The 15,000-nt window shown below is 47.4% G+C and overlaps 1 protein-coding gene across 11 annotated transcripts in view; it reads right to left on the reverse strand.

Annotated features, from left to right (window-relative positions):
* The window catches only part of LOC119598693 (protein NDRG3-like), a 160,886-nt gene that overhangs the window by 39,318 nt on the left and 106,568 nt on the right, over nt 1–15,000 (reverse strand). Inside the window, exon 1 of one of the 11 annotated variants that reach the window (XM_037948450.1) lies at nt 3,185–3,585. The exons of the other annotated variants lie outside the window; for them this stretch is intronic. Coding sequence (XP_037804378.1) covers nt 3,185–3,237 — 53 coding nt within the window. The 5' untranslated portion in view covers nt 3,238–3,585. Of the gene's footprint in view, nt 1–3,184; nt 3,586–15,000 lie in introns of those variants that run through there. 11 annotated transcript variants of the gene reach the window in all.

The raw sequence follows: 15,000 nt of genomic DNA on the forward strand, positions 1-15,000 counted from the left end.
CTACAGCTATAAAAAAAAAATAAAAAAAATCTAAAATAAATAGATAAATAAAAAACAGCATACTTCGTTGTTTCTGACAAGGACCCGCGCCATTCGCTCCAACGAACCCAATCCCTCGCAATCACTTCACATCAACGAAAATCAATTCCATCCGCCACAACATCGACCATAATCACAACGCAAAAGAACTTAACACCTAACAACCACAAAAATAACTTCAATGCCCACACAAAAAAAATAAAAAATAAAAATCAAGCCCTGACAACAGCATCGATCACAAAGACCCCTTCATGACGGCCACAGCATTCCTTCACAAACCGGCAACCGATTAGAACGAGAAACAAAGAAAACAAAGAAAATAACAAAGAAAAGGAAAATAGAGGAATGGAAAGATTATACCCATCTGCAATAAAACCAACAAATTTATCGTTTTTTTTCTATTTTTTTCAATCTTTTAATATCCGAGAGCAGATATCATCATAATCGACCCGTATATCCAGAAGTAATTACAATAATAATAATAATAAACTTGTGAATACCTTTATTCCCATGGGTCACTGGGAGGGCTGATCCACTCACAAACACTCAATAAAGCTCATGATAACAGCACCGGATCTAATAAAACTAGTAATAAGCATAAAAAAATAATTAAAAAAAGCAATAATCAAAAAAATCATGCAAAACAAGAAAGATAAAATCGGGCACACTGCTAAGGGCAAGATCACGAATATCATAAATATCATTACCATTATCACTGATCACTGATAAGGCTCTGCAGAATGGGTTAGATAATAATAGATAATCCTTGATAAACCTTATCAATAGACAAGCTATCGAAGCGGTAGATTCAATTACAGAGTGAGGAGGAGGGAAGGAAGGAAGGAGGGAAGGAGGGAAGGGGGGAAGGGGAATATTAGGAAGGTTTAGGAGGGAAAGACCAATAGCCGGACAGGGAGGTCCAATGAGAAAGAAAGAAAGAAAGAAAGAAAGAGTGGAGGGGAAAAGAGAGAGATGGAAGAAAGGGAGGATGGGAGGAAATGGGAGGGAGAGGGAGAGAGAAGGAAGGAGGGAGGGAGGGGGAAAGAGAGAGAGTGAGTGAGTGAGAGAGAAAGAGAGAGAGAGAGAGAGAGAGAGAGAGAGAGAGAGAGAGAGAGAGAGAGAGAGAGAGAGAGAGAGAGAGAGAGAGAGAGAGAGAGAGAGAGAGAGAGAGAGGAGAAACAAATAGAGACAGAAAGAGACAGAAGAAGCCGGAAGAAAAAAAGGTCAAAACAGCAATAAAATAAACCAAAGAGGAACAGAAGGGAAATAAATGATGGAACACAAACATGAGGCCAAGATTCACAAAGAGAGGAAAGACGGATACAAATAACAAATACAAAAATAAGCAAACATATAAACATTGATTATAAATATAAAATAAAGAGACGTAGACGCAGATGGAAAGAAAACGGAGGGACAAAGACAGGTCATCAACCGGAAGTAACCAACGAAAACGGACACAAGCGACCGATGACGTCATCGTTTGTTTACCCCCATTGCATTGTGGGAAAAAGTACGTTTCCTTTTTTTTCAGGCATTCAGGAATGTTTCATCTCAACGCTACTCGAATAGGATCCAAATTTTGCAAAATGTCGAATCCATGGATCGACCAGAACATTATTATTTTTTTCTATTAACACTACAGTTTACTGAGACGCCTTTGCTAGCCAGCGTTCAGTTTGTTACCTGAATTTCTCAGGAAAGTCAGTAAGGTTCTTGTCTATCTGTCTGTCTGGCATACATCGATTTATATGTAGGTAGGTAGGTGAGTGTAGGTGAGTGTAGGTGTATGTAGGTGTATGTAAGTGTAGGTAGGTATATGTAGATATATGTAGGTGTATATTTAGGTATTGATACAGATACAGATGCATATAGATACATACATATGCCTACATAGGTAGGCAGGAAGGTATGAAGATAGATAGACAGGTAATTAGAAAGATAGACTGGCAGGTTCGCAGGCAGGTAGGTCTTTGAGAACCATGAAGGGTGACCGACCGACCGACTGAGAGCCCGACCGACCGACCGACCGACCGACCGACTGAGAGCCCGACCGACCGACCATCTTCGAGAGAGCCGGCTGGAGTCCCGACCACACCCATGTCTTGTGTTGTATTCAGCCATGAGGCCCACGTCATATGCGATATGCGGCATGCGACTATGTGGTAGCCTACACATATATCTACATATTACGGCGTCTTCTCCTCGACTTGAAACTACTTGCTTGCTTGCGCTTGTGCTTGTGATTTTAAAATACAACAGTTGCATGATATGTTCGGTGTGTTGGAGAATTAACAGTATTGATCATGGCTACTGCTACCGCCCGCCACTTCCATTTATGCCAGGACAAATGTGGAATGACGAACGCTGGCACTCATGCCACTTGCGAGGGAACCAGCAATCCGAGGAAGAGGCCAATAAAAGAGAGCCATATATATATATTTTTTTTTCTTTCTTTGTTCTTTTTTTTTTTGCAAACACATACTGCAATAATTCACTGCTTAAGCGAAGCAACTAATTCACTTTCTATTTCTAAAACATGCTTCACTACAAAGAAAAGAGAAAGAAAGGAAGAAAGGAAGGGAGAAAAGAAAATGAGGAAATAAGAAAATAAAGAAAGAAGAAAAGGAAAAGGAGGAAAATAATAAATGTACCAAAGGAAGAAAGAGAGAGAAAACGAAAGAATGGAAAGAGGAAGCAAAAGAAAGGAACAAAACACCGAAAGACAGAAAGGAAGAAAAAAAGAAAGAGAAAAAAGAAAAGAAAAAGCAGAAGAAGGAATTAAAAAAAGAAAAAGAAAAAGCATAAGAAAGAATTAAAAAAGAAAATAAGAAAAAGGAGGAATTAAAAAAGAGAAAAAGAAAAAAAGGAACGAAAGAATGAAAAAATAAAACAAAAAAGGAGAGAGAATAGAGAAAATAAAGAGTGCGAAGGGTGGCGGGCAAGTCCCCCCCCCTTCCGCCACCTCGACGGGACGAAGGGACCCTGCCTCCCCCCCCCCCCTTCGTCGGCAAATCTAAAACTAAGGTGCCATGCCGAAGCCGGTGCGATAGACAGATAGACAGTTCTCGATAGACATCCCACGAGAATACACTAAGCCTAGTCTACGTCTGGAGTCGCTCCTTAAACTAGGTCCTTAAGTTACCTTGGGGGCTCAGCGGTCACGTCATTGGCTGTGGGTGCAGGCGTGGGTGCCATCCTGAAGTTGTTGTTGCTGTTGCTGTTCTAATGTTCTTGTTCGAGCACTGAAATGTTCCTCGGAGGGGGAGGAGGAGGAGGAGGGGGGGGGGGCGTTCAAGCGCGGTTTTCCTTCCTCTGTTATGAGAACGGCAAGTGAACACTCGGGCACTACTCGCCGGGGAATGGCACTGAGAGCTGGCACTGGGAGGGAGGACTAAGGTAGATTCCTACTCCTCCTGCTCCACTTCCCTCTTCCTTTCTTTCCCCAAAAATATCGAGGAGGAAAGGGCGAATGGAGGAAAGAAAGAACCCTTTCCCGACGGTCAACAGAGGGTGACACGAAACGACACGAAGGCGACACGGAAACGACACGACCTATGCTCAGGCTTCGGACCAAATGGCACGACCTGCTATACCCAAGCGCTGCCCGCCTCCTGCTTGGCTCGAGTCCGTGTTTCAATTCTTCTTAAAGCTTCCCCTCGCTGGGATCAATAATGCCGGGCTCACAGAAAACGGAGTCCTCCCTCCCTTCCCCTCCTTCACCCTCCCTTCCTTCCCCCTTCCCTATTCTCTCCCATTTCTTCTCCAATTCCCAGTTTTTGCCCCATTTTCTCTTATCAATTTCGCCTCCCTCTCCCTATTCCACTCCTTCCCTCCTTTTTTCCTCTCCTCCTCTTCCTTCTCCCTCCTCCCCTATTTTCCATCCTACCCCAATCGACCTCCTTCTCCCCCCCCTTCGCTCCCCCCCCTCCCGCCCCTCAATCATGACGTCACACCCTCGAACAGCTGATCGAAGGGCAACCTCGGGAGAGACGTTCGCCACACGAGGAAAGTCAATGAAGATTTCCTTAATGCTCTACGATACCTCGACTAACCCCATACACACCAAGAGAAAAAAAAAAGACGTAACCCGAACAAAGGACAGAGAGAAAGGAATAAACGCGGAGAGAGAGAGAGACAGAGAGGGGGAAACGAAACTAAAAACAACAGACTGTGACGGACCGCACCACTGACACGGTTTTAGGCTCGTACATCTCCTCCGCCTTGCCTCTTACTAAGCGAGGAGGATTACTTCGAGAAAAAAAAAAAAAAAAAAAAAAAAAAAAACGACTGGCGCTGCATTTTCTCCTCGCCCTCCTGCTCCTCCTACTTCTCCTGTTCTCCCTCTTCCTTATTTATCGTTTTGTCTTTTCTATTTGTGTGTTTGTTTGTTTGTTTTTTCACTACACTTATCCTCTTTTCTTCCTATATTTTCATTTTTATTTTATTCCTCTGTCCTCCTCATATCCTTCTCTTCTCCTTAACTGCTTTTCCTTCGCCTTCTGTTTCTCTTTGTCTATTTCTTCCACTCTTTCTTCTCATCTCCTCCATCCCCTTTCCATTCTTTGTCATCTTTATTTCTTCTTCTTCTCCTTCTCCTTCTCCTCCTTCTCCATCTTCTCCTCCTTCTCCTTCTCCATCTTCTCCTCCTTCTCCTTCTCCATCTTCTCCTCCTTCTCCTTCTCCATCTTCTCCTCCTCCTCCTTCTCCTTCTCCTTCTCCTTCTCCATCTTCTCCTCCTCCTCCTTCTCCTTCTCCATCTTCTCCTCCTTCTCCTTCTCCATCTTCTCCTCCTTCTCCTTCTCCATCTTCTCCTCCTTCTCCTTCTCCATCTTCTCCTCCTCCTCCTTCTCCATCTTCTCCTCCTTCTCCTTCTCCATCTTCTCCTCCTTCTCCTTCTCCATCTTCTCCTCCTCCTCCATCTTCTCCTTCTCCTCCTTCTCCTTCTCCTTCTCCTTCTCCTTCTCCTTCTCCTTCTCCTTCTCCTTCTCCTTCTCCTTCTCCTTCTCCTTCTCCTTCTCCTTCTCCTTCTCCATCTTCTCCTTCTCCATCTCCTTCTCCTTCTCCTGCCATGGAATCAATAATGCCTGAAATAACTAGTCTGCTCTGGAACAAAACCTGTGCCTCTCGACCAAACATCCTGTAGACAGACGGACAAACAGACAGAAAGAAAAACAGACAGACAGAGACAGAAACAGACACACAAATATCTACATCTCGACTCTCGTACTTATCCAACCAAAATCCAGGCGTCAACCACAAGAATCTCTCTCATCTCCAAACTCTTCCCCTCCTTCCCTCCCTTCCCTCCCTTCTCCTCTCTCGTGAAACCTCCCCCAAACCCCTTTCCTCTCCTCTCTCTCTCTCTCATTTTCCTCTCCCCTCTCCCATCGCCTTTCTTCAACACTCCTCCACCTCTCTCCCATTTGCCTCTCCCTTCCCTCCCCCTCCACCATTCTCCTCCCTCCCTCCCCCCTCCCTCCCTCCCCCTCTCTTCATCCCTCCTCCACCCATCAAACCGTCCCACTTCCCCCCTTCCCTCCCTCCCTCCCTCCCCTCCCCCCTCCCTTTCCCCTTTCCCTTCCCCCAAATTACAAAACCTCATCTCAGGCTCAACCACAAAACCGTATGTGCGTCTCTCTCTCAGATCACACGCACGCACACTGACACATATTCCGGGTGGGTAATGTTCAACACTCGCTTATTCACAAAAATTACTTTACTCTGAGGAATGCATCGGCTGTAATTGCGCTAATAAATAATAGTAGTAGTCGTAGTAACAAGACTACTACTAATAATAACAATCATAATAACAATAACAACAATAATAACAATAACAACAATAATAACAATAGCAACAATAATAACAATAACAATCATCAATAATCCATAAAAAAAAATCGTTATCACAAAGAACAACAATCACGATAATCATAATGACAAAAAACAAATAATAATAATAACAACAACAATAATAATGTCAACAATCCTATCGAAAACGAACATAACTTCACCCCAACAAAATAACATTTTAAAACAATAGCAATAATCATCGTTATCATTAACACTACGATGTTATCCTTATCGCAAAATTCGATCCCAAATAACTATAAGTAATTGAATGAATGGATGAACTAATGAATGAATGAAAAGATGATGAATAAATGGACGGATGAGGGAAGCGCACGAGTGATGGGCGGTGGGTATATGAGGGTGGTGTGTGTGTGTGTGTGTGTGTGTGTTGTGTGTGTGTGGTGTGTGTGTGTGTGTGTGTGTGTGTGTGTGTGTGTATGTGGGTGATGTGTGTGTGTGTGTGTGTGTGTGTGTGTGTGTGTGTGTGTGTGTGTGTGTGTGTGTGTGTGTGTGTGTGTGTGTGTGTGTGTGTGTGTGTGTGTGTGTGTGTGTGTGTGTGTGTGTGTGTGTGTGTGTGTGTGTGTGTGTGTGTGTATGTGTGTGTGTGTGTGTGTGTATGTGTGTAGACGTTTATAGGTCGAAGGGCCACGAGAGACTGCACCACCTCAGTGGGGGGGAAGGAGACGGGGGGTTAAGGGTGGGGTTGATGCCAAAAGGGGTTGATCAATATGCGATCCGATCCGGGCTGAGGTTGGAGGTAGGGGAGGGGAGGGGGGAGAGGGAGTGGGAGGAAGGGGAGGGATGGTAGGATGGGGGGAGGGATGATAGGGAGGGGAGAGCCGAGTGGAAGGAAGGGGAGGGATGGTAGGGAGGGAGGGGGGGAGGGCTGGTAGGGAGGGAGGAAGAGAGGAAGGGAGGGGGAGAGGGAGGGAGGGATGGGGAGAGGGAGGGGAGAGGAGTGGAGGCAAGAGGAGGGGAAAGAGGGGGGGAAGACAAGAGGGAGAAGTAGGAAGGGGAATGGAGAGGAGGAAATAGAGGGGAGAGTAAAAGGGAGAAAGATAAGGAGAAAGGGGAAGAGGGAGGGAAGGGGGAGGGGGAGGGGGAGGAGAAAGGGTTAAGTCCCACGTGGCCGGGTATAAAAGACAGCGATAGGAACGGCTTTCAAGTTTAAAATAAGGATATTGACATCGCAACTGACAGCCGGCTAGGTTAGATCACATTTTGCGGGAGTCAACTTGCAAAATTACTCCCTCCCTCCCTCCCTTCTCCCCCTCTTCCCTCCTTTCCCTCCTTCTTTCTCTCTCTCTCTCCCTCCCTTTCTCTCTCTCTCCCTCCCTCCCTTTCTCTCTCTCTCCCTCCCTCCCTTTCTCTTCTCTCCCTCCCTCCCTTTCTCTCTCTCTCTCCCTCCCTCCCTTTCTCTCTCTCTCCCTCCCTCCCTTTCTCTCTCTCTCTCTCCCTCCCTTTCTCTCTCTCTCCCTCCCTCCCTTTCTCTCTCTCCTCCCTTTCTCTCTCTCCTCCCTCCCTTTTCTCTCTCTCTCCCTTCCTTTCTCACTCTCCCCCTCCCTCCCTTTCTCTCTCCCCCCTCCCTCCCTTTCTCTCCCTCCCTCCTTCCTTTCTTCCTCTCCCTTCTTCTCTTTCATTCTCCCTCCATCCGTCCCTCTCCTAGCCTATCATTATCACCATCACAATTTCTCCTTCCTTCCTTCTTTCCTTATTCTATCTTTCCTTCCTTTTTTCTTGTCACGTCCTTCCCTCCTCCTCCTACCTCTCCCTTCTCCCCTCCTTCCTTCTCCTTTCTCCCTCTACTTCCCTTTCTTTTCTCTCTCCCTTCCTTCTCCTTTCTCCTTCTACTTTCCCTTTCTTTCTCTCTATTTTGTTTCTCGCTTGTTTTGCCACATTTATATTCGTTCTTATCTCTCTCACTTCCCTTTTTTGTAGCAGCAAAAGTTTGTAATATCAAAATGACGAAAATTTAGAAAAAAAAAGAGAGAGAGAAGGATATAAAGAAAGAATAAAAATGAAACCAAAACATATAAACAGTGAAAGTAAATGAGAAGAAAAGAAGGAGGAGGAGGAAGAGGAGACGACGAAGAGGAAGAAGACGAAGAAGAAAGAAGAGGAAGAAGAAGAAGATGAAGAAGAAGAAGAAAGAGACAAAAGAGACGACGAAGAAAAAAAGAAAAAGGAGAAGAAGAAAAGATCAAAGAGACCATGAGAGAAAAAAAGGAGAAAAAGAAGAAAAGGAAGAAGAAGAAGAAGAAGAAGAAGAAGAAGAAGAAAGAAAAGGAGAAGAATAAGAAGAAAGAAGAAGAAGAAGAATAATAAGAAGAAGAAGAAGAAAAAGAAAAGGAGAAGAAGAAGAAAAGGAGGAGAAGAAGAAGAAGAAGAAGAAGAAGAAAAGGAAAAGACCAAAGAGACGACGAAAAATAAAGGAGAAGAAGAAAAAAAGAAAAAGGAGAAGAGGAAGAAAAGACCAATGAGACCATGAGAGAAAAAAAAAGAAAAAGAAAAAGAAAAAGAAAAAAAAAGAAAAAGAAAAAAAAGAAAAAAAGAAAAAGAAAATACAAAAACAATAAAAACAAAACCAAAAAAAAAAAAAAAAAAAAAAAAAAACCTGCCCCCCCGGCCGCCGAGTGTCGCAGTCCGGCCGGCCGATTCCGCCTCGGGTCCGGATAACGACATTACAGCGGCCGATTCCTACGACCTGCTCGAGACGCAACGCAGATCCCGCACTGCATGAGGAGTAAGGCAGAGATAATAAAGATAAGGGAAGGGAGGGAGGGAGGGAGGGAGGGAGGGAGGAGAGAGAGAAGGAGGGAGAGAGAGAGAGAAGAGAGAGAGAGAGAGAGAGAGAGAGAGAGAGAGAGAGAGAGAGAGAGAGAGAGAGAGAGAGAGATGAGAATAAGACAGATAGGTAGATGGGTAGATAGATAGATAGAGAGAGAGAGAGAGATAATAGAGAGAGATATAATAGAGAACAAATAAAGATAAGAGAGAGATATACATACGTGGACTAATTGATTTTTGGGGAGAAGGAAAGCGAGGGTGCGGAGGAAGGAAGAGACAAGAAGAGAAAATAAAGGAAAAAGGAGGGGAAGGGGGGGGGGGAAAGAAGGGGAGGAGAGGTGGGGGGAGGAAGGAAAAGGAGGGGAGGAAGGGGGGGAGGAGGGAAAGAAGGGGAGGAGAGGTGGGGGGAGGAAGGGGGGGGAGCAGGGGAAGATAGGTTGGGGGAGGGGAGAAGGGGAGGAGAGGTGGGGGGAGGAAGCACGAGAAGAGAGGTGGGAAGAGACGATGGAGAGAAGATGGGGAGAAGAAGGAAGGGGAGAACAGAAGGAAAAGAGGGAGAAGGAAAAAGCGGAGAAGCAGACGGCGCTGGCCCCTACTGTCTAGGGTCCGTCGCAACGCCTGTCACCCGGTGAGGAAATTCACAAGCCGTTACATGCCTTGTCACGCCCACCGCAAGGCTGTCACGAAACCCTTGCCTTTCCCCTTTCCCCTCCCCCTCCCCTCCCCTCCCCCTCCCCTTCTTCTTCTTCCCCTTCTTTTCCTTCTTCTTCTTCTTCTTCTTCTTCTTCTCCTTCTTCTTCTTCTCCTTCCCCTTCTTCCCCTTCTATTCCTTCTTCTTCTTCTCCTTCCCCTTCTTCCCCTTCTATTCCTTCTTTTCCTTCTCCTTCCCCTTCTATTCCTTCTTCTCCTTCTCCTTCTTCTCCTTCTCCTTCTTCCCATCCCTTGCCTTGTAACGCAACTTGGGAGAGAAAAGGGAGATCGATAAAGAAAGAAGTGAGAGAGAGGGAGGGAGGGGAGGGATAAGAAGGAAGGAAGGAAGGAAGGAAGGAAGAGGAGGGAGGGAGGGAGAGAGAGGGAGGGAGAGGGAGAGGGAGAGGGGGAGGGAGGGAGGGAGGGGAGAGAGAGAGAGAGAGAGAGAGAGAGAGAGAGAGAGAGAGAGAGAGAGAGAAGAGAGAGAGAGAATAACCGGTAAAAACCGCATAAAATCCCCTGTTTTATTAATCGTCTGTTTCTTCACCACACCCTGCTATGACGTAACCTTGCCTTCTTTCCCTCCTTCCTTTCGTCCTTACCTCTCTGTTTCTTGTTTTTTTTTCCTGTATACCTTCTTTTTTTTCTTTACTTACATCCCTTCCTCTCCTCCTCCTCCTCCTTCTTCCTCTTCCTCCTCCTCTTTCTTCCCCTTTTTTCCTTTCCCTTCCCCCTTCTCCTTTTCCTTCTCCTTCTCCTTCCCCCTCCTTTCCCTTTTTTCTTTTTTCCCTTCCTTTTTTCTTCTTCCCTTTTTCTTTTTTTCTTTCCTTTTCCCCTCCTCCTCCTCCTCCTTTCCCCCTCCTCCTCTTCATCCTCCTCCTCCTCCTCCTCCCCCCTTCTCCTCCTCCTCCTCCTTCTCTTTCCCCCTCCCCCCCTCCTCCTCCTCCTCCTCCTCCTCCTCCTCCATCCTTCCTTCCTTCGTCCTTCCCTCTTTCCTTTCTATCTCTACCTCTCTCCTTCCGTCTCTCCCTTTATATCTATATATCTTCCGTCTTACCTCTTTCTCTTTCTCGTCTCTTTCATTTCGTTTGTGCTTATTTCCTTCTCTCCGTTCGTACCCTCCTTTTTCCCCCTAAATTTCACTCCCTCCCCCTCACTCACTCACTCACCCCACTCCTCCCAACGTCACTCCCTCACTTTAAAAATCACTCACTCACCACCCCCACTCACCCCCCTCACTCACTCTTAAAATTCCCCCCCTCAACCCCTCTCACAAATCTCTCCCCCTCTCATTCCCCCTCCCCCACTCCTCAAAATTTTACCTCACCTTTACTAAAATTTACTCCCCTCACTCACTTTACCCCCACTCTCTCACCTCTCACCCCTCCCCAACCCCCTCTTTTCCCTTCTCTCCCTCCTCCTTTTAAATCTCTCACTCTTTTCCCCTCTTTCCCCTCTCTCTCCTCTCTTCACCAAATCAAATTCCCCTCACCCCTCACTCCTCTCCCTTTTCCCCCCCCCCTCAAATTTCTCTCACTCCCCTCCCCCTCAACCCCACTCTCTCACTCACTCCCCTCACTCACTCCTCTCACTCACTCTCTCACCCCCTCTCCACTCAAATTCCCCTCACCCCACTCTCTCACTCACCCCTCGTCACTCCCCCCCTCCCCCTCAATCACTCTTCAAAAACCCTCTCCTCACCTTTACTCCTTCCTCTCTCACTCAACCTCTCTCCACCCCCACTCTCCCCTCTCACTCACTCTCTCAAATTTCCCTTTTCTTTATCCCGGTCTCCCTCTCATCACTCTCTCCCCTCACCCTCCTTTTCACCCCTTTTCTTTACGGCCCCCCCTTCCTAAACCTCACTCTCTCATCACTCTCCCCCTCACTTTTCTCCCCTTCTCACTCTCTTCCCCTTTACTCCCCTCCCCTCTTCACCCTCCCTTTTCCTCACCCCCTTCCCCTCCTTTTCCCTCCCCTCAACTCTCCCCATTTCACCCCCCTTTAAATCCCCTTCCCCACTCACTTTTCTTTACTCCCTCTTCCCCTCACTCACAATTCCCCCTCCCTCACCTCTCTCCCCTCCTCTCTCACTTCCCCTCCTCACTCCCTCTCCTCCCCCCTCAAATTTCCACTCTCTCACTCCCCCTCTCCTCACTCCCCTCACTCCCCTCCTCACTCACATCTCTCACTCAACTCTCTCAATCAAATCCCTCCCCACTTTACTCTCTCACTCCCCCCTCTCCTTCCCTCTCCCCCTCACTCTCTCCAAATCACTCTCCCCACCCACTTTCCCCCCTCCACCCCCACCTCCCCACTCCCCTCTCTCCCTCACTCTCTCACTCACTCTCTCACTCAACCTTTTTCTCACTCACCCCTCTCACCAAAACCTCTCTCACTCAAATCTCTCACTCACCTCTCCCTCCCCTCCTCCCCACTCTTATCTCACTCTCCCCTTTTTAAAATCACCTCTCACCCTCTCTCACTCCAGTTTTTCACTCACCTTTTCACCCTTTTTTTCCCCCCCTCTTTCCCTCACCCCTTTTCTCCTGGACCCCTCCTTTCCCTTAAATTAAAAATTTAAATTTCCCTTTTCCCCCTTTCCCTTCCCCCCCCCTCCACTCCCTTTTTCCCCCTTCCCTTTTCCCCCCGCCCTTTCCCCTTCCCCCCTTTCTCCCCCTCCCCCCCCCTTAACCCCTTCCCCCTTTCCCTTTTCCCTCCTTTTTTTTTCCCCCTTTCCCTTTTCCCTTTCCCCCTTCCCCCCCTTCCCCCCTTTCCCCCTTTTCCCTTCCCCCTTCCCCTTCCCTTTTTCCCCTCCCCCCTTCCCCCTTTCCCCCTTTTTCCCCCTTTTTCCCCCTTCTCCCCCCCCCTTTTCCCCTCCCCCCCTCCCCTTTGTTTCCCAAAACCCCCCACGCCCCACTAAAGAAAACCAGTCCCACCCGGGAAAGCCCTTGGGGGGAAAAGGGTCACCATTAAAAACACTCACGTAAAAAAAAAACCGCAGTAAAAACAATAAAAGAAAAAACGTTTCGTAGGTTTTAAAACCAATGTTTACAACCCCAATTATAGAAAATGGGTTTTAATAAAAAACCAAAAAAAAATAAAAATATAAAAAAATAAATAAAAAGAATAAACAGATCAATCAATGAGTCCACGTAAGTTATAATCCCGCCCACCATCCCCCCCCAAAAAAATTTCCCCAGGTAAAAACCCCCCCCCCCACAAAACGCCCCAAAACAAAACCCCGCCCACAAACGACGTCCAGCAAAGAGGGGGGGTGTCCCCCCTTTTCCCCTTTCCCCCCCAAACCCCATAAACCCCCCCCCCCCAGTAGTACCACGGGCACTGCAAACCAAAAAAACCAATGGATCGTGGGGGGGGGTAAAACCCCGGGTTTTGGAAAGGGGGGGGGCCCCGGTGAGGGGGGCGTGAAACGGGCGGGCGGGAAAAGGGCGTGCGGAGACGGGGGGCCAACCCGACCAAGAGAAAAGGGGGCCGAGGCGAGTGGAAAGGGCCCTGTGGCTGCAGTTTTTCCCGGGGGGGCCCGGCAGCGACTGTGGCCCCTTTCGGGCGGGGCTGACTGCCGGCAACCCACCCCCCTTTTCCCGGCCCCTTTTCTCCCCCCCTTTCCCCCTTTTACGCCCCCTCCCCTGCTCTCCCGGCCCCCTTTCCCCCGCTCTTGGCCCCCTCCCCTGCTCTCGCCCCCTCCCCTGCTCTCGCCCCCTCCCCTGCTCTCGCCCCCTCCCCTGCTCTCGCCCCCTCCCCTGCTCTCGCCCCCTCCCCTGCTCTCGCCCCCTCCCCTGCTCTCTCCTCCACCGCATATTCACTCTCCTCACTATCTCCTCCTCCTCCTTCTCTTTCCTTTTCCGCTTCCCCTTCCCCTCTCTCCCCTTCCCCTTCCCCCCCCTTACCCTCTGCACTCTCTCCTCTCCTCTCCTTTCCTTCCCTCTCCCTTCACCTCCTTTTCTTCCTTCTCTTTCCCTCTCCCTTCTTCCTCTCTCCCCTCGCCTCTTCCCCTTCTTCTCTCCCTATCTCTTCTTATTTTTTCACCTTTTCTTTTCCTGTCTCTTCCTCCTGAAAGATATTTTTTTCTGGGTTTCTCGTGCATTCTACTTTCAGCACCATCATCGACCTTTCCGCATTCAGGGAATATTCATTTTGACTTCGCTCTCGCTCTCTCTTTCTCTTCTCTGCTCGGTCTCCCTGACCGACCGACCGGCAGACAGGCTCACGCACACCCCCTACCCTCCTCCTTCCTCGTCACAATCAAATGTCAACACCATAATTATAATAATTATTGACAGATTATCCCCCCCCTCCCATCCCAAATAGTCCACTCCCTCCCTCCCTCCCTCCTACCCTCCCTCTCTCCCTCCCTCCCCCACAATCCCCTATCCCTCCCTCCCTCCCCAGCATCATAGTTCCATGTCCCACATTAACTCAATCAGAGATGAAAAAAGCTAATTAACATAATGAACCAACTTTTGAACATTGGTGAACGCACGGATCAGATTTCTAGAAAAAAAAAAATTCCATACGTACACAGACCATGTACATATACGTAGGCCATGCACATGCATGTCAGAGGGCCATGTGGAACTCCATAAAAAGAGATGTGTGTGTACATTTACAGCTAAGTCTACACGGTGCATACATGCTAATGTTTATATGCATGAACTTTATACCGAATAATTACTCACTCATTCATTTTACTCATGTGTATAGTACGGTATATATATATATATATGTATATATATATGTATATATATATATGTATATATATGTATATATGTATATGTATGTATATATATGTATATATGTATATTTGTATATGTGTATATATATATATATATATATATATATATATATATATATATATATATATACATATATGTGTGTGTGTGTGTGTGTGTGTGTGTGTGTGTGTGTGTGTGTGTGTGTGTGTGTGTGTGTGTGTGTGTGTGTGTGTGTGTGTGTGTATGCACTAACACACAGATACTGTCCTTGACTCAAATACCTAAAATTCAGCCTGAATCACCGTATTGCAAGCCCCCCCCCGCCCCCCCCCACCTGCAACCCCCTTAATCTCCGACATCCTGCAATTTCATCCCAATACGAAGCGCAGGATACGGCGAATCTCGAACCATGTTATCTTACACCTATTCCTAATCCTACTCCAACAATCGTACATGTTAGTCACCTATGTATCTTCACACATACATTTATACATACGCATATACTTTACCCAATCATTCACTTCCTCTTGCCACACTAGACATCCCAGTGTTGTGCTGTCTGTCCCCTTCCGCAAGAGCTAGGTATTATTGTAACACTTCCTTGTCCATCACCAGGGTTCACTTGCGAAACACGTGATTTATAGCCATCCTTAGCTCACAAATAACAGGCAGACTCTCTACGGGGAGCCAAGGAGCAACGCCTCGCTCACTCTCCCACTCGCTCACTCTCCCACTCGCTCACTCTCCCACTCGCTCACTCTCCCACTCGCTTCACTCTCCCACTCGCTCACTCTCCCACTCGCTCACTCTCCCACTCGCTCACTCTCCCACTCGCTCACTCTCCCACTCGCTCACTCACTCACTCACTCACTCACTCACTCACTCACTCACTGAC

This window comes from Penaeus monodon, chromosome 41 (assembly GCF_015228065.2).
Source record: "Penaeus monodon isolate SGIC_2016 chromosome 41, NSTDA_Pmon_1, whole genome shotgun sequence".
Classification (NCBI taxonomy): Eukaryota; Metazoa; Arthropoda; class Malacostraca; order Decapoda; family Penaeidae; genus Penaeus; species Penaeus monodon.